This window comes from Melozone crissalis, unplaced genomic scaffold (assembly GCF_028551555.1).
Source record: "Melozone crissalis strain CALT ecotype California unplaced genomic scaffold, PUWL_Pcris_2 ptg000013l_1, whole genome shotgun sequence".
NCBI classification, from domain to species: domain Eukaryota; kingdom Metazoa; phylum Chordata; class Aves; order Passeriformes; family Passerellidae; genus Melozone; species Melozone crissalis.
In genome coordinates, this window is record NW_026535791.1 from 9,442,154 (window position 1) to 9,466,586 (window position 24,433).

The following is a 24,433-nucleotide window of genomic DNA, read 5'->3' on the forward strand; positions in this document are numbered from 1 at the left end:
AGAAGCTGTTTCTTGGCAACCAATGCAGACAACTGAGTTGCCACGGAAACTGGAGAGACTAATTTATAAAAACTCTGAAACAAAGCAGCTATAAAGGCAACCCTAAATAGGGTGGGTATATTCTGTATTACTTCCTACAGTGCTCCCACCATTAAAAGAATCAGAAATGAAATACTAAATTATTAGTTTTAATTTTCACTATTTCTGTAAAATTGGACTTACAAAGAGCTAACATTTCATTGCATCAGCAGCCAGTAGCCCATTCCTCTCTTTGCTTCAAGCTGGCAAATACACCTGAAGATTTATACTGCAGCAGAAGAGGAATGCTTTCCATGCCAGCCAGTCAGTGTTTTCTCTTTCAGGGAAGAGAAAGGCTGATGGAAAATGGCACAGAACAACTGTTGAGGAGTGTGCCCAAAATAGCTGCAAGCTGGATAAAACAAGTGTTAACACAGTGAAAAGGCAGAACAATGATGTACATCATAGATCACTTGAGCTAAGAAATGTATGTTCAAGTTTCTTATTCATTTATATTTATTAGTAGAAAATATTTTCTCTTCTTTAGTAATTAGAGACATGCTGGAGATGGCCACCTCTAAATGCATTCTACCACACTCACATTCTGAGTATGTGCACATGTGGAGAGCACACTCAAGGCATACATTTTTAGTAGTGAACAAGGTGGGGAAAACCCGACCACACGCTGCATTTCCTGGGAAAGGAAACCAATATCACAGCAAGTTCCCTCTTCAAAGAGAAAACTAGCTCATTCAGCTGCCTAGCCAGGCAACTTAACTGCCCAGAATGATATATCCCAGAGAAAGAGATGAACAGAGCTTGCAGACATTTGCTCAAAGACAGCCACTCACTGATGGCAGGTGCCCATCAATGGGCATGGGATGGATTCTCCTCCTGCCACGTTAATCTCAGACCTCTCCAATTCACCATGACATCTCCACAGAGCTCAGGTTAGGTAGGAGCTACCTGTTTACTGACCATCTGACTACTGCAAAACACAGCACCAGTGACAGAAGTCCTGGCTGCTTCACCTCCTTAAGGGGAAAAGTCCACTTGCAGCACCAAGGGCATCAACCCAAGTCTATTTTACCCAGCCATAAAATTCCTCAAAGTGATTGGAACTGCTGGAAAATCTCTATTGCTCTTTCAAGTTTGACTTAAGCAGACTCACAGGTACAAAACATAGTAAGTGAGGACTGAAATAAATAGCCCATAGACTCTTTCCATGGGAAACTAGACCAGAACCTCAGCAGTTTAAAAGAAATGCGCCCTCTTAATGCTTTCTGCAAATCAAAATTCAGTCACACAACTGTACTCATGCTCAGCTATTCAATGAACTGTGAAAGTCAGCGTTATCAGTGCTGATTATCACCAAGACTGTCAGGTGTGTAAAACCTAGTGGAGCTAAACAGCTGCTCTGGAGAAATGCTGCACATCAGTTACTGTAAATTAAAAAACAAACAAAAAAAAACATCCCAACTGCACAAGTTCCTGAGTTCCCATAGTTTAACATCTTGCCTATTATGTAAACAAAGAAATTCTGCACAGACTCCATTAATTTTCATGGAATAGTGAAGTCATTTTTGAGCTATAAGATCTTGGAAGATGTTTCCCTAGCATACGATATTACACACCAACAGCCTATTTCCCAACACAGACAGGCTTACCCTAAGAACCTGGAAAACTCCTATATACAGCTTCTCCAGAGGGTTAGAAGTAAGTAGAAGACAAAATTTAATTTTTATAGCTTGAAGGGTTGGTGTATCAAATATTGCCTGTAAAGTTCTCTCTACTACAGTGCTCTAACAGACCTACCATAACTTTTGAGCTATCCTTAGAGAAATCCAGAAATATCAAACAAGACACAAAGAATTTGAGTTCTTTTAACCAGACACTGAACAGACCAAATTCTCTTGACAGAACTGGAAGACAGCTGGATGAGTTTCTCACACGTCTCAGAAGTGGCTCTGTACTTCAACTGCTTGTCTACTGTGATGCCTTAGAAGAGTCAGAGGCAGTCACCTTAGCAAAGGGCCAAAGACGGTGGGTAGCACACATTCTTTACTCTTTATAACCTTTGTCCTAAAGTGTCAGAAGTTTTTTATTAGCTTGTGGGCTGTTAACTTTTTTCACTGAAATACATCATTGCACATTCTCTGCTCTTTGAAGATGTAGGTAAAGATACACTCTCTATTACAGTCCCAATTTTCTTCTACTGAAGCCTGGTAAGTCATCTGAAACTTCCCATCATCTCATGAAACCAGTCAATAAAATTGCACCTAGATACTTGACAGCATTACACTTCAGAGACATTTTCCAAACAGTGAGTTAAAAGCCATTTTTTACCACCTAAATACATTCTTTACCACCTACATGAATTCAGTTTACCCAGCGAAGAGGCTGCATCTCCAATATTTCATTTTTTTCATCAAATTATTAACTAGTTGGAAGAAGGCAGCTGTTGTGATAAATGCTGTTTACTGCTTATTTTGACAACTTCATTCTCAATTCAAAGACATCCAGTGGATTAAGGATCCTTTCTTATTCTGAAACATTTCGGCCAAAATCCAGGTGAGCATGATCCCAGGTGGCCAAGAAGCCAAATGGCATCCTTGTCTGATTCAGCAACAGTGTGGCCAGCAGGACCAGGGCAGTGGTGAGGCAACATTTCAAATCCTGTGTCCAGTTTTGGGCCCTCACTACAAGCAGCACACTGAGGTGCTGGAGCAGGTCCAGAGGAGGGCAATGGAGCTGAGGAAGGGTCTGGAGCATAAGCCTTATGAAGAGCAGCTGAAGTAGTTGGGAATGTTTAGCTTGGAGAAAAGGAGGCTCAAGAAAGACCTTTTCACTCTCTAAAACTTCTGGAAAAAAGGCTGTTGTCACAGTCGGTCTCTTCTCCCAGGCAACAGGTAATAGGATTAGAGGAAATGGCTTCAAGTTGCATCAGGGGAGGTTTCAATTGGATAGTGGGAAAAAAATCTTCACAAAAAAAGGTTGTCAAGCATTGAAATAGGCTGACCAGGGAACTGGTGGAATCATTTAAAAGAGTCAGGGACATTGGTTAAGTGGTGGGCTTGGCAGTGCTGTGCAATTGTTGAATTCAGTGATCTTAAAAGACTTTTCCAACCTAAATTATTGTGTGATTCTATGAGTATTAACAAACATTAGCCCAGTCTCTCTGAAAATGAGGCCTTTCAGATTTTCATGTAAGAACAACACACTTCTATATGTCCAGAGATCAGCAGCAATGCTAAAACAAGGAGTGTGATGGTAACAATTTCTTCCACAGCCCAAAAAGATTTTAACAAATATTTTAAGCAAGTAGCAGATTGTTTGCTTTTCTAAGTGACAGAGCAGGATCAGAGAAGAACCAACCCAAACTTCCCAATAACTTTTCCCTCTCCAAAGATAGCTGCACATGCTATGCCATATATGAAACTATCTCCTTATAAAGCCATCTGTCATAGTTAAAGGACTAGTCCAGATGGGCTTTGCTCAGTACTAGTTCACAGATGAACCAAACTTCACAAAACTGAGGGAAATCTGAGCCACCATAACAAGACACAGGGAGAAGATGGAGGGTGAAAATCCACCAGAAACAAGTAACTGGGATAGCACAGGGGGTTTTTCCACAGACAACACCAAATGGAAGAAACAAACCAAAAAAAAATTCAGAAAAAAAATTCTGCCTCCCTATGTGTTCTCAATATCCCCAATGTGCATGTTGGATTGTGGGTGTATGTGTACATAAGCACACAAAAGAGCTCCAACCTGCCCTTCCCACATGGTCACATTACTGAGCAGCAGAGATTGATGTAGGCATCTCAAAAAAATGAAACCTGAAATATGCAAGGCCTGTAAAAATTTCTTTTAAATATCTTTTTGGTGTAGATCAATTCTATCCTTGTTCAGGAAATAACTTTTTCGGGGGAAGGAAAAGAATAAGTCCAAGCCAACCTTCTCTTTGCTTCCCTGCCCCTTTCCTATACGATAACATCTTCCCTATAGGAAGGGAGAAAAGTAGGAAGAGAGCAGTTTGCTCAGCTGTTTTGCAGTGCTGGTAATTAGCTTAAGCTCTTGCTTCTCCTCTATATGACAATTTAGAAGTATGGGAATGATTTCTGAAGAAAGTTTCACAAGAATTTTATGAATGACAGTAATACCAAAAAAGCCTGGTTAATTTAGTTGACTATTCTGTTGCAGGATGTGTCACAATACCTGACACTTATTAGCATTAGCCAATTGACTCAGAATGGAATTATTCACAGCACTTACATCTTTTCTGAAAAAGACTGATAACATGAAGCCCACAGAATATTTTAAAGTCATGCAGAACATAGCTGCCTAAAGGGAAGAACTCAACTCATGGCTCCACTAACAAGACAAACCAAAGCAGGTCTACCAAGCATTTTGTCTGCTCATTTTTTTATTTGGAAAGCTCTTACTTAGCTTCAGCTAAAGCTTTGCCAAAGTTACTTGTGATGTGTCATAAATACACAGATATATCGCAGCTTACGATGATGGCAGATGACTAAATTACTTGTTATGTTTTTGGAAACAAAGGAGCATCTACCCTTCTAGGGTCTGGAGTCCTTCCTCTCTTCCTTCTATGGGATGCATTACTTGGGATTTGCCAGGAGACAGCAGCTTCTCCCCCTTCAGGGACTACCAATAACTCTTCTACTCCCGGGGTTCCTGTGAGTTTCACTGGATTGTAAATCGGTTCCTTTTCCTGATCCACATTTAACAGAAATACCTGTGCAAAAAGCGAGTCATCTTTTCATGTCTCTTCAGTAGCCCTGTGCTACTTTCTAGAATATTTTCTCTCTTTACTATTCCTCTGTGCTGCAGTTAGCTCCACTCTTGCAGTCTCCTAGCATCATCCATGACACCTTTATACTGTCCTCTCAGTTTCTGTGTATCATCTCTCCTCACGGAGAGCAGTCATCTAGCCTCATGCTCAACTTCATGTCCACTATTTACTATTCAGCATACTTTTCTCTACACCTCTTTCTCAGTGGTTGAGATTAAATACTAATTTAGAAAGGAATTATGTACACCTTGATGAAGATAAAATGTCTTGGTCTTATTTTGCATCAGCATCCCATTCATCTGTTATCCATCATTTTTGCCTAACATTGATTAGGACTGCAAAGGTGGAGAAGTGGAATCTTTGTTCTTTCTAATGCAGCACACACCCACTTCACCTTGAAAATCTGTTCCAGCTCTACTTGACAAGCTGAAAATTACTTGTTACCTTTCCTTATCTTGGAGGTTTTTTTGGTACTAAGTTAACAGGCTTATTTCCAGGTAGTAATCTAAAATAATACAGAATAAAGCTAAGGAAACTTGGTACACATTTTTAGTGAGGCTTTGTTCCCAAAGAACAGAAACACTTACTGTACAGACAGACTGTCATTGATTTGGGATATAAAACCTTCCCACACACTCTACCTAGGTTATTCTAGGGGAGAAAATTTGGAGCTGTAAAGCTGCTTGTCACTGCAAGATTTCAGAAGTCATGACAGACTGCTTTAAAAAAAATGGGAAAAAAAAAGGTAAGCATGAGGACTACATAATAATCATAATTTTTCTATTTCAGTGCTGCAGCAGGAGAAGATGCTGTAGTTTGAAGCTGAAGCCAAGGGAGAGCCTCTCCTAGCCAGGGGAGGAACTGGGAGCAGTGGTAGAGAGCCTCAGTCCTTTTAGAGCACCCGCCTCTTAATTTCAGTGATCCTCCTGATTACTTGCCTGTAAATGAAGCAGGCGAAGTTAAAGCTTCCCTCTTCCTACAGAGGTACAAAGTGACATTCAGTTGTTCCTCTCCTCCTCCTCCTCTAACATTTAAGAGAACAGTTCCTACTGAATGCTGTGAAAAATGACTGGCATTCAGTTGGACTCAGCACAAGAGAAACCAGAGCTAGATTTTCTTTTCTAGGACAGCCCTCCTCCATCTGCAGATGGAAAGGTTAGTTTTTCACAGGGATGCCGCATTTAAAAGCTACTCCTCCTACAGTGTCATTGAAGACTTGCCAGAGAAAGGAAAGTCTCATCCTTTCATTCTCATCACCTCCCCCCACAAACAACCAAAGGATGAAGCACAGCAGGCTCTCTACCAGGCCACCTCATTTAAATATTGCTGCTTAAATGGGATTTAAATTAAGCTGCAACATAATTTTGTTTGAAAGCATTTCTTAGCAAGATGACATTCCTACAAATACCATTAATCTATAACAACTCCTATAAATCTTAATCAATTCGTCCTTTTCGTCCCACATCAAAAATTCAATGTTTTAAAACTGCTTTAGCTTCATAATGTCTTCATGAAATTGTCTGATGGAAAAGAAATTCAACTGAATTACTTTTTATCAAGAACAAAATTTCTTGAGCAAATGTATTCGTTCTGACAAACACTTTATTTCAAAATATCACACACTGACTACTGGAATACCTATACATGATTATAAAAGCTTTTATTTCATTTCAGTCTTCTGTCACAGAAATAGAGCCCCAGAGAGACTTTACCTAGTCACTTGGCACATCCAGAATACAGATATCAAATGTTCATCTCAAATTTATTTGCTGCTAAATTCAACAAAACCAAACCAAAACAAAAAATTCAATGCTTTATTAATGTTTCTCATTCTTAGCTTGTTAGAATAGCCCTGCTCTTCCTATTTCATCCCTTAAGATGTTATGACTCTCTCAACCTTTGCTCATGGTATTGACAGCCAATCAATGCTAATATTAGTCCAATTTTCTTTACATGGGGAACAGAATTTTTAGTTTGCCTATCCCTGAAGAAAAAAAGCTGTGAACAACTGCACTCACAAGGATGCTAATCAAGTGCAAAAGCACTAAACACTTCTACATGGATGTTCTCCCACCATCTCATAGCAATGCAATGTTCAACACTTCTTGTGTTAATGATCTTCACATCATGCTCACTGCTCTCTCATCTGGTTTCTGTTCCTCTAGTTCTGACAGGCCACTTGATTATTCTTTCCTACATTAACTGCTTCATATTTGCTTTATTAAATTTCACACTGATTGCAGTTCATGCTCCTAATTCATCAAGATCACACTCTATTTAAACAGATTACTCCAGAGTATTCACAATGCTCCCAAATCTGCCCCAGAACAGATGTGTTCTGGTTTAGAAACAGAAACATCCAAATATCATTTCTTTTTCTCTAAGACCTATAGGCAGCCTTCTTTTTCACAAATGTACAGAACAGTGAAAGTGCTGGACCTCAGGAAGTATTTTGACATAGCAAGAAGAAGTACAAAAGCATTTCAGACAACAATATGGGCTACTCAGATGACAGGATATAATAAACACTGCTAGCACCATCATAACCACACAGGGGCACTGACCCCATCCATGCTTATGTAGCTATAATAAAAAGTGGAAAAAAACCCACATTACTCTGTACTAGAGTCAACAAGGCCATATATGGACTTTTTTCATGACTGAATTTCTATATTTTTAACCATTTTTTCCTTAATCAGCAAGACAGAATTACAGCATCCATGGGTTAACTCTCCTGTGAACACAGAGTTTCTCATTATCAGTGCACAGTGTGCCAGGACCATTCCCACAACACACTCACCTCCCTCTCAAAGTTATTTCCTCACCAAGGAGCACGCAGGCACGTCACTTAAACACTCCATAAACTGCATTAGCTTTAACTCAGATTTTGTGTGGGTGTAAATGCAAACACAGATTTCATACATGGGAAACAGCAGAAGGTTAAAGAAATCTTAGTTATAAGTGTACAAGATACACTAACAGAACAAAGGCTGGACCACAGAACTGAGATGTGCTCAGGAAACCATTTCACACACAGAAACTCCACAGAAAGCACAATTTTTCAGAATTTGCTAGATTTTAAAGAAACAGGAGTTGTGACTAGAAATCAAGAAAGGAGATAGTACTGAAAGACACAAGAAGTTAAAAAAAATCAAAGAAAATTAAAGAGACTCCTAGAAAACCTTCAGAAACAGAAAAATGATTCAGAGATGAGTAAGAAACAAGAAAGGGAAAATGAGACAGCAAGATATTTCAAGGACAACTAGAATAAAGGAAGAGCTAGGTTTAGCTTCTGGATGCATGGTATATGGCAGCAGTTGCAGTTTGCAATTCAAATTAATGTAAAACAGACACATAACCTGTCTGCAAGGGAAGGCAGGTGAAGGTATTCAAACACTAGTCTATTTAAAAAGTCAGCATACCCATTTTAGGCAATGTCTGTCTTCCTTTTAATCAAAGCCATTCTACCCTGCCTATTCCACAAGATGCCCCCAGTTGTCCCCTGTTGCCTGGCAGCTTTGAAAATATCATTGCTTATACCAAACCAAAAAGATAATTAAAAGCATTTCAAACTGAGATTTCATTCTCTATTCAGTTGATGAGTAAATGTCTCTTACAATTTTAAGCTATTAAAGCTCAGAGGAGTTTTACTTAAAAGAAGTTTCTGATATTCAACATTTAATGGAAAACCAAATCCACTACAACAACTGATTTGGGAGAGGCAATCAGCCTTAACTACTTAACATGAGTTTTATTTTCAGTATCATACAGCTGAATTCCAAACCCCACATAAAGCTTTGCTGCTTCCAGTGGGAGCATACTACAGTCTTCTGCCTTGCTTTCTCTAGTTACACTCACTTACCTCTGATAATTTCAGACAATTTATGCTCATTTTTATCTATGTGTAAAGTACTGTGTCCTGTCCTCAGGTCCCCAAAGACCTCTTTGCTCTTCAGTCTATGACTTCAAGGATTCAGTCCTATGGAAGAAGCTTCATTTCCTCCCCAGAAGCTTTGCCAAGCAAAATCACCTGCTTATAGTAGGTAGTCTGACCTACTTCAGAAGTTTCTTGGAGTAAAACATAAGAGAAAGTACTTAGTAAAATTTAAGAAAAAAATGTAATACACACCTTGTACACCATTAACCAGTGACATCAGGAAAACAGTCTCAAAAATGTTTGATTTATACATAAAAATTTAGCTGTTCTCAGAGCTTTACTGCCTTCATTCAGTACAATGGAAATATTTTCACCTACTGGTAATTGTATTAGTTTCTAAATCTGATTGAGTCTGGACAGTCTGGCCCTATGAACTGGCACACAGTACTGGGACATAGATTCAGAAGAGATTAAGTCAATACTTCCTCCAGGATTGAACAAATTAGTTTCCAGCTTAAAGAGAAATGGAGGGGGAAAGAGGCAGAATACATGGTACATCACTGATTTATTATTACATAATGCTGTTGTCCCTGAAGATCCTCTCAGTTTCAGTTCCAAAATTCACATCTAAGAAACTGAATTGCATCTCCAACAGAGGAAAAAATTACAGTAGAGACCTGAATTCATCTTGAGTAACTCAAGGAGCACCTGAAAAGTATGTCATTGCCCTAGACTTGCTTTCTACAGAAGAAGAATCACAAGAGACAATTCCAGACTAAGTAGGTTGAATATTCAAAAATATTTGTGTTTCTTGCCACTCACTACAAGCAACACAAAGTGTATGGCTTAAGAAGCTTCAAAGTACTGAGCACAAAATGTTTCACAGTTTATTGCAGTTTCACAAAAGAATCTGGTTTCATAAAAACTTAATTAGAAAAGCAAGGTACAAAATTGGGCTGACACTACAATTTCCTGCATTGTCAGTAATTTTTGACTTATTTTGCCAGTATCACTTGCCTTTTGAAGGGTTTGAAAGACCTTGGCTCCTATAAATACAAGGATTAGTTTTCAGAGAAAAACACAGCTAATGACAGAATATTTATGCAGTTTGTGCTCTCAGTATTCATCATTCACATAAGCATCTTCTACACAATTTTAGCTTGGCAAAAGGTTCTTGAATAGGAAACTAAGTGGAAAGAAACAAGTAATCATGGATATACTTGCACTAAATCACAGGTAGCTGCTCAAACTTGAGTTTGAGTAAGTTATTATCTTTTAGTTCATTAACTCAACTTTTTTCAAAACAGGCACTGACAAGGTTTTCCAAGTGTTTGTGTAAGAATTCAAGGCCCAACATCCAAAGACATAATTATATAAAAACACATTAAAAAGGAAATCTTTAAGTTCTCATAAGCTACAAGGCAGAATTAAGAATTTTTCCTATGTATAGTATAATTTAATTTCTCAGGAAGGAAACATGTTACAAAAAATTGTGAGAGAAAAGTGTTAGGTTTTTTCTGTAGATGACACTTAAGATTCTCCTAAATGGCTAGAAATTCTTAGTCCTCTTGTAACAACTAATTTTAGAAGGAAAAACAGAACAGAACAGAAACAACCCAGCAAATCCAACACCCATTATGCTTTTATAAAGGATCATTACATCATACCACTTAAGAGAAAGGAAACACACACTTGGCCAACAAAAAAAAAAAAATTACTAACATTAAGAGCTTCAGAGAGTATAAATAAAATAATCCCAGTGAACAACTGACAATACATTGTAAAAATCTTCAAACCATCGATCTCATTTGGTTTAGACAAAGTCATAAGGCAGGGAGAGGAGAACAGAGAAAGTTTAGGATGGCTACTGTTTGAAAGCATCCCAAAAAGGTTAAAGGTTTCAACTGTTCATTAAGGACCAAATTGCTCCCAAAGATTGTGTTTTACTGAGCAGTGGAAACTCTTCTCCATGATCACCAGTAATCTCATGCCTGTCTCTACAAAACAGCTGAACAGCATCACCAGAGAAATCTGCAAGCACTCTTCCAAACTCTCTTCCATGAAACAACTAGCAAAAAACCCCAAAAACTCTCCACAACAAGATCGTACAGTTGAGGATGTTCCCATTTGCTTTTCTTTTCCTTCCCCAATAGTCATTAAACACAAATCAGAACTTAACTGGATAATAAGCTGTTCTTAGTTACATTGCATATTTAAACAAAAGCCAGATGTAAAGGAAAATTATCCTTATTCTAGAAATGGAAAGCTCTGAATGACCACACCATCTCCTTTCCACTGAGAAAACTTCTTCACACAGTACAAAACCCCAGCTTGAAGAGACAGAAATTACTGTTCCTTAAGGCTTCCTACAGTACATAAACTCTTTAATGACTATCTGGTTATCCTTAAGACACTAAGATCAGCTTATCTGATGTTTAACACACTCTGAAGCAGGTGTGCAAGTTTTCAGTCTCATTCACCTAACAACAGCTCTTGTTTTGCCCAGCACATCAGCCTCACCCAAGCACGCAGAAGATGGCGTCTTCTCTTCTCAATTCTCAAAGTCAGTCTGCAGTTCCTGTGGGATGCCAGTTGGCAACCATGGAAACTCCTATTGTGAGAAGCTTTTGGAGACAGAGCAACACAGTTGTCAGTCTCAGCTTAATAAGAACCGACCCTAGACAAATGAATGAACACACACTGCTTTCAGCAAGGAATGGGCTCCTGTTCACTCCTTCTCAGAGGACTTTATCTGAGTAACAATTAAAATTGTTAGTCACTGTCATACCTTGACAATGAAACAGCCCATCCAGAAGCACAAGAGTTCAAGGACCTCCCCTCTAACACCAGGGTAACACCAATTGCCAGCAAATTTGCTACCCTAGCACAAATTATTTTAAACCAGTTTTTTATGCTTTTCTCAAAGTATAGTCTAATTTTTAGTGGAGACCCACTTTTATCAACAGTAGCCGTAAGAACTTTCCAAGACCCCCAGAGGCCATCACAACTTGCTTTAACACACAATTTTCATTCATTGATTATTTTTGTTTGCTTTTCAGACTATCATGAAGGGGCCTTTTCCTCAGTATCAAGAAAAAACCTCATCTTTTCAATCCTTCCCCAAACTCAGTTTAAAAACACTAGAGCCAGAAATTATACATCTTCCAGAGGGAAAAAAATATTTTGATTAAATATACTGCAGGCAAGAAGGAGGGAAAGTGAGGTGCATTACAAGGTGGAGAGGTGCTCTTTGGGGTTTTTTTAAATGTCCCTCATAGCTACAAACATGGCGGTCTGTCAGAATTGCCCGACAGGGCCTAAAATTCATGTCTAAAATAAGCAGCACAGTATCTTCTGATGGGTATGGCCTTCTAGCATTCACATTAGAAGCCCTTCAGGAAAGAACAGCTCATGCAGAGTGGGCACAATGGGTTTCAGGACCCCAGATGGTTGTCCAGTATTAAAGTATCACCTCAAGAGCTGCTGCTTTCCTGTTAAAATGCTTATGTGAGCTGCAGAAGTCATTTTACTTAATGTTTTCTCACAATTAGTCAGGATCTGCACAAGCTACACCTCACAGAGAATTCACCATTGTTCTTTGGTCAATCAACATCACCCATGTGCCTGGGGCTGGCAGGGAGCTCCAAAGCCTTCAACAAAAGGGAGAAGATAAAGTTACTGTGCTGAGATACAGAAGATAAGATGCACTCAACATTTTTCCTGGTTTTGAAAAATGTTTGAAAATGGACAATGAGTGCTATTTTGAGTGGATTGCAGGTACAACTTCAAATACAAAAACTTCAATACAAATTGCAGCTACAAATACAAAGAACATGCCCAACCAGTCACCCTTCAAATTAAATGCACCTTCTTCATTAAGATTACAAATGCTGATGTGAATCAAACTTACAGGCAAACACAAAACTAGTCACTTGCTGCACATAAATTTTATTTTGGTTAACATTCCTTTGGTCTAGATTGTTGTACAATATACACCACTCAAATGCTGAGATGAGAATGTTATTCTGTGAATGATACCTACCTTCATGTATATACATGTTTCTGTACCAAAGACAATCCAGGTGTAGAGAAAGACATTTGAGATGTTTAATATACCCTGAGAAACGGTACCTTTGGCCAAAAATTTACTGTACAATACAGATGTTATTATTCAAATTTTTTCAATGGTTAAGAACAAAACCATAAAAATCACATGCTCATCTTAGGTGTAGGTGCAAACACTTGCTTTTGCTTCCTTAATAAGAGTATTTTTTTTAGAACAGTGGTATTCCTTTTTAAAAACTACAATATCATGTGTCCTCAGAATGAGAAGTCCACAGGAGAGGGAGTTTTTTTGCATCATAACATACCCATTTTATAGTGGGTTTCCAATAAAAAACAAAAACATATTAAACTCAATGAAGAAGCTTCAGGCTTTCCAGTACTGTGATGTTCCCTTCCCTTGCAGTCACAATTCTTTAATAGCTATTTTAATGGCTTAAAACAAGGTTGTTGAGGGACATTCTATGCCTCACACTGCACTTTCTGTAGGGTATATGTCTTTAAGTAACTGTGGCTGTATTTCATACCTGTAAAGGTGATTTGATTTGTGTATGAGGAAAAAAAAACGAGAACAGATAGTGACTTTTATTCTGGTATCGCTAGCACTGACCACTTATCTGTCTGAAGTCAAATCAACAGCATAATGCATATACTGAAAAATAATTTGCATGATTGCATCTTGTTAAGCTAAGCAAACTACCTGTTCAAATAAGTAGGTCCAGATGTTTGTTCTTGCAAAAGCACATGGATGATGTACAAGGTAACAAAGCACTGTTGTCCAACATTTAGTCTTTGCCAAAACATGCAAACTATAAATACCCTGCACAAATATACGCATCATAATACTTCTAAAAATGGCACTGTTTCACAATATTGCTGTTAAATGTGACCTTGATTAGTTTTCTCCCATTTCAGTCACTGGTGTTATTCTAGAAGTGCACCAAGCAAACAAACCAGAGAATAGCTTGCAACAAAGCAAGTGGGCTCTATCTCCACACACAGCTTGTGTCCTCAGTGTCTGCACTGTGTCCACACACTGCCTTTCAGAAGTTCATTTTTTAATGCACATCAAGCTAAAAATGCCACCTTCTGTTAAGGAAAGGCTAGAAATCAAACTGGAAGAGTGCAGCTACAGAGAAGTTGCATTTCAGAAGACACATTTCAGTCATGAGAAAGTGTTTCTTCTCTGCCCAAGTATGTGATAATATTAAGGGCCAACACTGACAATACCTCTTCATGAACTTAAACACCAGGTTAACCTAAAAAATTCAGTAGTGCTCATAGTAAGAGCATGCCCTCATTATCTGTATTCCTACAGGCAGCCATTACACCTACTCATTCTATTATCATTTTCCTTACATAGCAAAGTTGGCAAGGAAAACGCCTCAAGCTTTCCCCCTGGAAAGCTTTTGAATTTGGCCTGTGCTCATAAGACTGTTAAACACTTCTGAGAGTCCCACCATCTTCTAATGCGTCACTGTGGTACAGGGAAGTAATTCTATCTCTTTCTCTAGAGTAAAAAGACCCTCGTACCAGTGGAAATCAAGTGTATTTATAAAAGTATATACAAACTATTCCAGACACGGTGTGAAACCTATCCAGCTCTGAGGAATCATTAATAATTAAACTGCAAAAGTATGTTAAATGCAGCCATTGGTGTGTTTTATAATCAGATTGCAGTTGTACATTGTGCCCTTTTTAGCACAAATGAAATTATATTTTAAGGCTTCGGAGACGTTGAAGTCAAAGTACAAATTCTGATGGGCTATAAGGAAATGAAAAAAAGCCACTAGTTACCCTGTTTTTAGTAAGGAGAATAAACTGGATGTCAAAGGACAGCTTTCTTCCTAGCAATTAAACTTTCCTGAGGTTCTGATTGTCTAAGTACTGCTTCTTTCATCATAACAAACTCTGCACATTGTCACCAAATTTTATAGGCCATCATTTAAATTCCTCTTAACTGAACAAAATGTTTATTAATACATTTTAGAGATACAGATCAAGCATCACAACTAACAAGGCTATTTGAGGACGAGTATTTAAGTACCTAGGAGTATTATTTTTCCATGTGTAGTGTCAGTATGGGACAACCACGTAACTTGGATGCCAAGTCTCTGACTCCTGCTGCTTTCTTGTATTAGCCTGGGGCATCTAATGCTAGTATCCAACAACAATACACGTACCACACTGCCCACTTGCACTAACAACACAGGGAACTCATTATTGCTTCAGAAGGGCAATTCCAGCATTGGCCTCATAAAAAAATCAGAAGAGAGGACAATACAAAATAACTTGTCTCCAAGTTATAGTCCCAAAGAATAAACCCAGGAGAGCTTTATTCTCTTATCCTTACAGTAAATTACTTTTCTTGACTCAGAGCTTTAAGATTTTATTGCTTTTTAAGTTAGTGATGAAAGATTTAATCACAGATTTGTTAGATTTAGCCCCTCAACACAGGCTTTTCCAGAACCTTCAGAACTCCAGCAGGAGTCACAGTAGAAGTTTCCAACTACAAATAGTACTGGAAAAATGTTGCATTTACCATGGATTTCCTCCCAGTAATAATTCACAGCTTGAATTTAGCAATAAAAAAAAATCTATCATCGTGTCCCCAGCGCCATCTGGGAGATCAGGCTTTTGGCAAAGAAAAATGGAGCAGCAACTGCCTGGCAGCACAGGAAATCAATGACTTCCCCACTCAGGGCTGAGCAACAGGCTGCTCCTGCTGAGCACAGAGTCATTCATTTCCCTTCCTGCCAGCAAAGCTGCTCTGTACATGGAGAAAGCAAAGTCTCTGCTACACCTGCAAGACACACAAACCCCCTCCTCTAAACCTTGACCTTACCAGGGAGGCTACACAATTCCATGTGTATATCCAAAAGGGGAAGGAGCGTGGAGATGGTGGTCTCTTGGGAGAGCTTCTGGACGTGGGGGTTTTACGCTACACGGTAGGCAACAAAAATACCACTGAGTTAAGCTCAAGTCAAAGCTCATGAGTTGACAAAGGATTCAACTGAACTATGCCAACATAAGGGCCAAGAAAATCTGGTCACCCTTTTTGCCCCAGTAGTAGGATAATACTAGGTAATTTCAGGAATTAGAGTTCCAAAACAGGTGTAAAGGGTGTTTTTTTCGGTTTGTTCTAAGCACGATCATTAAAGGGGAGCTTTAAATACAAAAAGATAAAAGTGGAGCACATTATCCAGGAGACACATGGGCATCCTTCCAGGCTGCACTTCTTCAGAGCTAAACCACAAGTTTATTTACATATAAAATACAAAGCATATGTATTCCCTTTTTACTGAGGGTTTGCAGAAACTGGAATAATCATTAAAGATCTTCTGTCAATGTCATAGCAGAAACCACCACTGACCTCTGTAGCTTTAAAATCTCAACTCCTTCCTCCAATTTACTAGTCTTAGGGCTCCCTGGAGCATGAGACAAGAAAGAACAGGAGTTGAGAGTTCCCCCCAACACACACTGCTGCAGAAAAACAGAATTTCACATCCACATTTTCCTCCAGGTCAAACTTCCCAATAAAGTCACAGTAAGGAGATCATTACAGGCATGTACACAGTCACCAAGAACTGTACTACTGTGTGTAACTGGTGTCAGAGGTTACTGATACAAAACAGCAGATAGAAGAGACTTCTGGTCAAGTCAAACTTGGCCCAGATTTGAACCAGTGCTCTGAATAAGCAGGCTTGTCCTTTGAACAGCCCTCTCTGAGATCACAGTACTGCTGTAGCTGTTTCTGGAGCTATGCCTGCACATCAGCCCCAGTAACTGCAGATGTGTTAGGGCATCACCAGATCTTGCTGAGCATTGATTTACCTGTATCAGGCAGATGTGGCAGCATCTCAAAACAGCAACACTGTTTGATGCTTATCTGTGCATCATTGAACCCAGAATCTGTAAAAACACAGCTGTATTACAGCAGAAATATCACAGTCTCTAGCAGCTTCTAGCTTCTCAGGAAGACTTCTTCAGTTTAATAAGTTACATCTGTAAATGCAAATATCTGCCTTATTTCTCTAGAGTCACCATTGCTCTAAATCAATTCAGGTCATGCTGAAATTAGCCTTGCCCTTCAGCAGGTTAAGAGCTTCTCCCATTTTGCTATAATTAATACATGTCCATAGAAAAATTACAAATAAAGTGAAAGACAAAAAAGAAGTAGGATTATTCTGCAATATTTTTTGCGTCCCTCTATCCCCAAGCTCAATAAGAAGCCTCTCAAAAATCTCACTCCGCTGCAATTTAATAAGTCAGCAAAAAAGAGGCACTGCTTGAAGGTATTTCACAAAAGAAATAACATGAAACCTACAAGAGACTCCTCCATAAATGTGAGCCCCACACATAATCCTACCTTTATTCCTGCAATAAGGAAAAAAGCTCATTAATTTCCTAAGCTGGTACCTTCTTCATTGTCCATTTTAGGTGCAATAAGATTCATCATTTAGTCACTCTGGAGAGCAGTAGGTCTGCATTTATCATGGTGAAACGTGTCCTCACTGTTCTTACAGTTTACGGAAAGCCAAGCGCAATGACTCATAAAACTGCTGCAAGAAAAAGCTGAAACAAGTTAACAGAATGAGCTTAAGTGACATCCTTCATCCTACGTTTCCGGCGTGCAGAGCCAAAACCACATCACACTTTCAGCAGAACAGATTTAGAGCTATTATTTATCATAAATGGCAAGACCTTCACCAAGGCCAAGTAATGTTTCATGGTGTTCCTGAGCTGCTCACAGACCTTAAGTACACTACAAGCAGTAGAAGGTCTGGCAGTACTTTCTAGAGCAAATGGGACTCTTTTCTGCTAATGTACTATTCTTTTCCTTCTGGAAAATTCTATTTTCTTCATGCTGAGAACGGTCATCATGAAAACTCTTACCTGTTTTCCATCTAGTGTGTACAAGCGTTTAACCACCCCTGAATCCAGCTTGATGGCATCGGTTATGTCAGTAAGAACCTGTTCAAAGGAATGTGCTGTCTTCTTGTTGAGCAGGATCCGGACTGCCTTCCGTGGCTTCACTCCGCTCCTGATGATAGTGACCAGTTTGGGCCTAATGAAATCCTTATTCTCTTTTGTGTCTGGAGCACCTCCTTTAGCAGTGGCAAGAGATGGCACTGAACGAGAAGTAGAAGTTGTCTTAACATTCACTGACCAGTTTGGGTTTACATTCTTTGTGTACTCCAGTTTCTTGAAGGGCTCTATGGAACCACATACATAACTTTCCCCTGTGGAAACAAAAGCAAAAGTCCAGCAAGTCAGATTGGAGAGGGAAGAAAAAAAAGAAAAATGCAGGAAAATACAAAATTAAATCATTCTCAAATTATTAAATATTATCATTATCATTCTTGGTCTACAGTGCATAAATATTGATCTCTTCCCTTCTCAGATGCTACTGACTACAAAATGAGTGATCTTTTAAAGATCACTCTTCAGCTAACTGTTCAAGAACTGCTGTTACAAAAATCCTTGAAAGCAGCAGTTTTCTTAACAGAAAACACTATTTGCAGTGGGGACCACTGCTGTCAGTAAACACAGTAAACAGTGTCTGTATTTCACCAGCAGCCTAGCCCCAGCACATTATCACAGTACTCCCCCAGCCTTCATGCTTAAGTGGCCCACTCCTAAGAAAACATCAGGCTCCAAACATTTCAGAGGAAATACTATAAAATATTACCAAAAATTCAGGCTACAAATAATGTTTTATAAGAAGGTGGATAAAAGTGTCATGGAAATTTGTTAACTTGATTTGTTAATCTGTCAATTTGATTTTTTTTAAAGCTTTAGGCATCATAAACCCAAGATATGTATAGACAAGAAACCTCCCTATATTATTTACAGACTAAATATCTATGTGGGAAAATGAAGACAAAGAGTAGCAATTAAAGACTTCTCGTCACAACAAATTTACCATACTTAAAAGAAAAATAGTGGCTATTAGTTCCTCTTCCTGTTGGAGCATTATCTACAGTAAAATATTTTTGCAAATACCACACCCACACAACTTCTGGGGAACTAGAAATCAGCCAGAAAACCCAGCAACATGTAGATTAGCATCTGAATCCAGTCCAGCTGAAGGCTGCTGTGTAAGGGGCACCTGCTTGGGAGCTCCTGACTCTCCCTTGAGCTTGACTGTACCTGTGCTGGTAGCAGCACTGGAGGAGTTGGATCAGCTCCGTGATCTGACTGAACATACCAAGGACACTACTAATTCTGCAACATCAAGCTGATCCAGTTCGTCCTCTGTCTGAGGAAAAACAAACTAACAAGCCAAAGAAAAACCAAAAAACTCAAAGAAACCAATACTAGATCCAGCAAGACCACACCTTCTGGCAGCCTACAGTTAAATCACAAATAATGCAAGATCCTTTCCTGAACAATCCCACAGAGACATCTGAGATGTTTTACTTCTTCTGGGTTCAAGAGTTCATTCTATGCTAACAGCACAGAGGCCTTCATGTCAGAAATTCAGCCCAGGGTAACAAAACCAGAAAAAAACTCAGCAATGCACCTCCTATACCAAAAAACGTGTAAGAACCAGAGATATTCCTAATGACCCTTACCTCTAAGGAAAGAGGACTCACAGTTCAATCATTAAAAGACAATTAAGTATTAAAATTAATTTCTGCACAGCAATTTTAAGGTTTCAAGACACCCAACCCAATTCCGGAGACATTATAGCACACAGAGTCACCACATCTAAAATGGAGGCAGGCAGCACTGGGACTTGAGGCTTGGATAAAGGTAGGCTCTTCCTTTTAGCCACTGCATATATCCAAGACAGACAGATATGTATATGCCAACATCAGACTAGAAGGGCTCAGTTACAGCAATGAGTGGTCAAACAGTGCAAGTTCTCTTTTATCCATGTCCTGTCCAGTTGTTCTTGTATTAGCTACTCAGTGCCAGGTCAGAATGCCTCCACCGAACCACATTCACAAAATTAGAAAGTTTTAAGGAAAAAAAAAAGAAATTCTACTATGAGTAAGACTGTATTAAGATCAATACAATAAATGCCTGCTCTATAAAATAATTTGCAGAAGTCTCTTAAAAAATTTTAAGCAAATTTTATTCTTCTCTACACTTGTCTTGGCTGTAAGCAGTAAAATCCACCGGCAACCTTCTATTTTATTTTTTTGGAGGCGGGGGGGGGGATATAAATCTGGATTTTCAGGTTCAGCCCTATTAGGGAAATTGTTCACTTCAGTTGCAGAAAATAACATTTATTTAAAAGCAAGTCTTCAAATTAAAACTCACTTCTCAAAGGGTAGGCTCATAAATAAATGTTGATACACAGTGTACTCAGAAGATTTACATTTAATTTACTAAGAACTCTTTTGGTTCCCCTTCTTGAAAGGACAGCGTTCCACATGATTTTTAATATCAGCTACATTTAAAGGTCAGATGGATTCCTTGTAGCATTTAACTGCACATCAGCTCTTCATTACAAAACTAAATTTATATAAATGATCATTTTAAAAGGACCACTAGAATCACTGAAGGTTTGGGATTGTTTGAACATAAGCACTTTTGCCCTTTCCTCATTTCCAATGGTACCATATCACTAAAATATTTACACCAAGATAATTCTTTCCCTTCAAGAGGCTCATATTTTTCTAAAGAACACCTTGGAGGTAGAGCATCCAAGGACTTCAAAGATGAAATACCTTTAGTAAGAACTATTTTATTTAGGCTAACAGAAACACAGATACTTCTCCCATAATGTTATTATTTAAAGCTATTTTAGGTATTAGCTAGGGACTGCAATTTTCATGCATGCCGGTCCTAAGGGTCAGGCCTGTAAGAATAAAAACCTTTAGCACCTCTGGTGCTTGTACACAGAGAAATCGCAAATAAAAGGACAAAAGGTCTTCACCTAGATTTTCATTCCCTTATTTTTCACCAGTACCTGCAGGAGAGAAGACTGCAAAAAGATTTCACAAGGGGCCTGACTTAAAACTCCAGTAAATCCATCTCCTGCTTTAGCTATTACTTCTTCATCATCAGCTTTGAGTAACTGGCAGCTGGAAGAAGAAAGTAACAATCTCCAGACACTAGATTCCTAACAGAACAAGGGTTGAGAAGGATTCTTTGAAGAAACTGGATTAAGCAAAGGGCACAGACAACAAAGCCTATTTAACAGTGACAATTTGATTGCAGCTCCCCAGGAGAGGAAAGCAAGGGTTTCACAGCGCAGTCATCTGTCACTAATGGAATTTTGACTCTTGATTACAGTATCAATAGCCATTAGGAGAAGAAAAGGGGAACACCTAGTTGCTTTGGGAGATCTGGCATCTAGGAAAAAAAGTGGTTATTACACCTTAGAAAGTATCCCTTTCCTGAGAGCCTCTTCACAGCAACAATGCAAGTGAAACACGTACCATTGGAATCTTGCAAAAAAGATGCACAGCACTTGTTGGTCAGTTTCAAACGTGTTGGTCAGTAACCCTACAATTTAGTTTGCATAACTGCTCAACACTTCTGGGAAATGCCATGTGGAACAATAAAATAAATCTTAACACTGAGAAATTATTCATAAAGCTAATCATGTGGAAGGGCAGATCCCAAAACATTGTTTATGCTTAAAAAAAAGCATACCTGCAGTTGCACATCTGTCAAAATTCAATGCAACTGACTTATCAGAGACATGCAACACTGGAGGGTAGTTCTTATGGGTCATGACAGAATTTCAAGGCTTGCTTCACTTATTAAATATTTGTAGAAATAATATCTGTGTGTACAAAGTGATTGGTAAGGCAACATTGAATCACTGCACATAAGTACTGGAGCTTTGCTGATGAAAGCGTCTCCCTGCTTTCCACATTGGTATTAGCAGTCAGTTTGTTTTCTTCAGCTTGCTGATATTCTCCCCATAAGAATGACCAAGGCATCACCTCTTAAAAGCCATTTTTTGTGTTGCTTTTCTGTGCTTAAGGTGACTTAGCCTAAAATGGCTTCGTGAGGAAGCCAGTTATCTTCGGTGGAAACCCTGGAGAAGGAAGAGAGAACCTGTTTGAATCTCACAAACAGAGAGGGAACATCAACCCCTCTTTGTGGAGGTCAGGATTGGCCAATTTATGGAAAATAGTGTTGATTCCTTGGAGCACAGTATGTAGTAGGAATATAAAGTTTATTTATTAATTAGTAGTGATTTACTGGGGTCCATTTCCCCAACAGATAGGACAAGAAATATGTTAAGAGGGTGGGGAAGGGACTAACACCCAGCACTCCGTGCCTAAGCAAACGTGCCTTTCTTCACTTCTACCCTTTAGTTTTATACATACAGAAGGCAGAATCTCAATCTCTCTGGAGAAAGGACAGAAAATTCTGACTGTGCCTCACTATACTGAGCAGACTGCAAAAAGAAGATGGCCTGAATGAAATAAATTACTGATACTTGATAGCTCCCAAATGTGTTAGTTAATAGAACAATAACCTACTTTAACTACATTGCTGCTGCCTTGTCTACCTTGCTTCTTCCTGCAGGGTCTGAAAAACATGCAACAGTGCAAAAGAGATGGAGCATCTACAGGCAATAAATCTGACCAATGCATGTTCACCCAGCAATCAGATGCACCAGAAACTTCAAATCAGATCTCCTCTGACCTTGGAAAGGACTTCTTTCACAAACTTACTTTCTTCTCAGTTCAGACTAAAAAGTTGGGGTCATTTCCCTTCATCAGAAATACTTCTTCTGTCCCCTCAAATTTCTGCAATCTTATTACAACTAAGATAGACACTGTAAGCACTCAAAAAAAAAGCCCACCAAAAATAATGTAAAGCACCTAGAATAAGAAATCACATGGACTTCCAAGAAGCTGTTAAGCAAGACAAAAGATGATCTACAGGCTAATGGATGAACAAATAATGAAATAAATAGTGCCAGAACAACCCTCTACTATTTTATGCAACAGGATCATTCAGCTGTTTGTTTATTAAACAATATAAGGATTGCAGCCATTTCTGCCACAGGATTCAGTCCAAGTTTCCCTAAATTTGATAGCCCTGGATCAAGTCCATGGTAAATATCCAGTGTAAACTTAATCCTGCAAACAAATGTCCACATAGATTCAGCTCTACAAACATTTAAACAGATACTTTACTATTATTATTTTGATAGCACATTACACATGCATATGAATCTTTCCAGCCCATCGATTCCCAGCTGCTGAGGTAGGCATGATCTAGAAGAAAGAAGCCATTAGCTCTAGAGAGCATCAGAGACCACGTCAATCAATTCCTACAGTCTGGCCTGGCTGGGCTCCTCACCAACAACACCCGAGTGGCTGGCAGAGTCAAGAACGCAGCAGGAATACTGGGAAGGAGAGGGAGAAGCTGAGATACAAGAAATGAGGTGACAGTAGGAGTAGCAAGACCCATATACAAAACAGGTCAGGAACTCTTGCAGCCCATCACTCCAGCAAGGAGACACTGCCTTTTGAACCCTGCAGTGGCAGGCAGCTTCTCTGCTGCTCTGAGCACAAACTGCCTGCCTCCATCACGAGAGCCTTCCCGAGTCCTCATGTGACCCAGCATTTCCTCTGCCCTGCAGCAAGGTTCACATCTCCCAGGAGTTATTAGCTGGCTACAGCTATTACTGGATTTTAAAGCTGGCATATCTGCATCCTTTCAAACTGCTCCTTCAACAAGGTTTGTGGCTCTGAGGTAATCCCTGAGAGGCATTCATTTTTCTTTTTGAGATTATTCCTTAAAACTGTTTTTGCCATTATGCCTACACAAACACGCAGACACAGACAGAAGTCTTTAGAAAAATTTGGCAGTGCACCCAATATTGACATGTGACAAAATTGTTTCCCAGTATGCTCTCAGCCTTGTGGTCTGGGGCTTTTGGCTGATCTTTGACTGCCAGCTCTCATCTGCAGGGTTAACTTTGTGTAGGTATTGTAGAAATTTAAAACAATCATTTCTAATTCATATGCAAAATTCTGAGGTAATATTATTATAAAATTAATGAGAAGGAGATGCAGTTCTGGCTACAGATTGATACTGTGGTCTTTGTTCCACATAGCAGGACCCCAGGAGTAAAAACTGTAAATATTCTTTGTTTCTGAATTACCTTGCAATGTTCATTGCTTATTTTGGGGGTAAGATCTCTCCACCTTTAAGGTTGGTTCCTCTAAGGTTGATACAGTTTTGGAAAAGCAAATATTTCTTTCCTGAAACTTCCTTTACAGCTAAAAAATTTAGCCTTCAAGAGCAACTTCATCTTTATTGTTTCTACATGCTTTGATTGCATGTCATGCCTAGGAAATAAAGTCACATCACATTATATTCAGAATCCATTCTTTAAACGTGAGAGGGTCCAAACAGCAGGCTGACAAAAAGAAGGAACTTGAATCCATTGCATTATTTCCTTCATGTAGGGTGACAGAAGTTACAGACCATGTGAAACTTTTTACAACAGCACCTGCCTTTTGTTATCAAATTCCAACAAGTCTCACACACGCAAGTCTTAAGAAAAACAAAATTTTTAAAAAAGCAAACAAAAGGGGGGGGGGGGGGCGCAAACACAAAAAACCAAAACCAAACTAAAAACCCACTAAACCCCTGCATCTAGGGATGTCATTACTTTCAAATAAAGAGAAAGTGTCCATGCATCTCAAAATAATTGACATCACCAGCGCACA

The 24,433-nt window shown here is 39.0% G+C and overlaps 1 protein-coding gene across 3 annotated transcripts in view; it reads right to left on the reverse strand.

Annotated features, from left to right (window-relative positions):
* The window catches only part of DCLK1 (doublecortin like kinase 1), a 236,306-nt gene that overhangs the window by 205,185 nt on the left and 6,688 nt on the right, over positions 1-24,433 (reverse strand). For all 3 annotated transcript variants that reach the window (XM_054271730.1, XM_054271731.1, XM_054271733.1), the window contains exon 3: positions 17,667-18,013. In XM_054271730.1, coding sequence (XP_054127705.1) covers positions 17,667-18,013 — 347 coding nt within the window. The remainder of the gene's footprint in view (positions 1-17,666; positions 18,014-24,433) is intronic.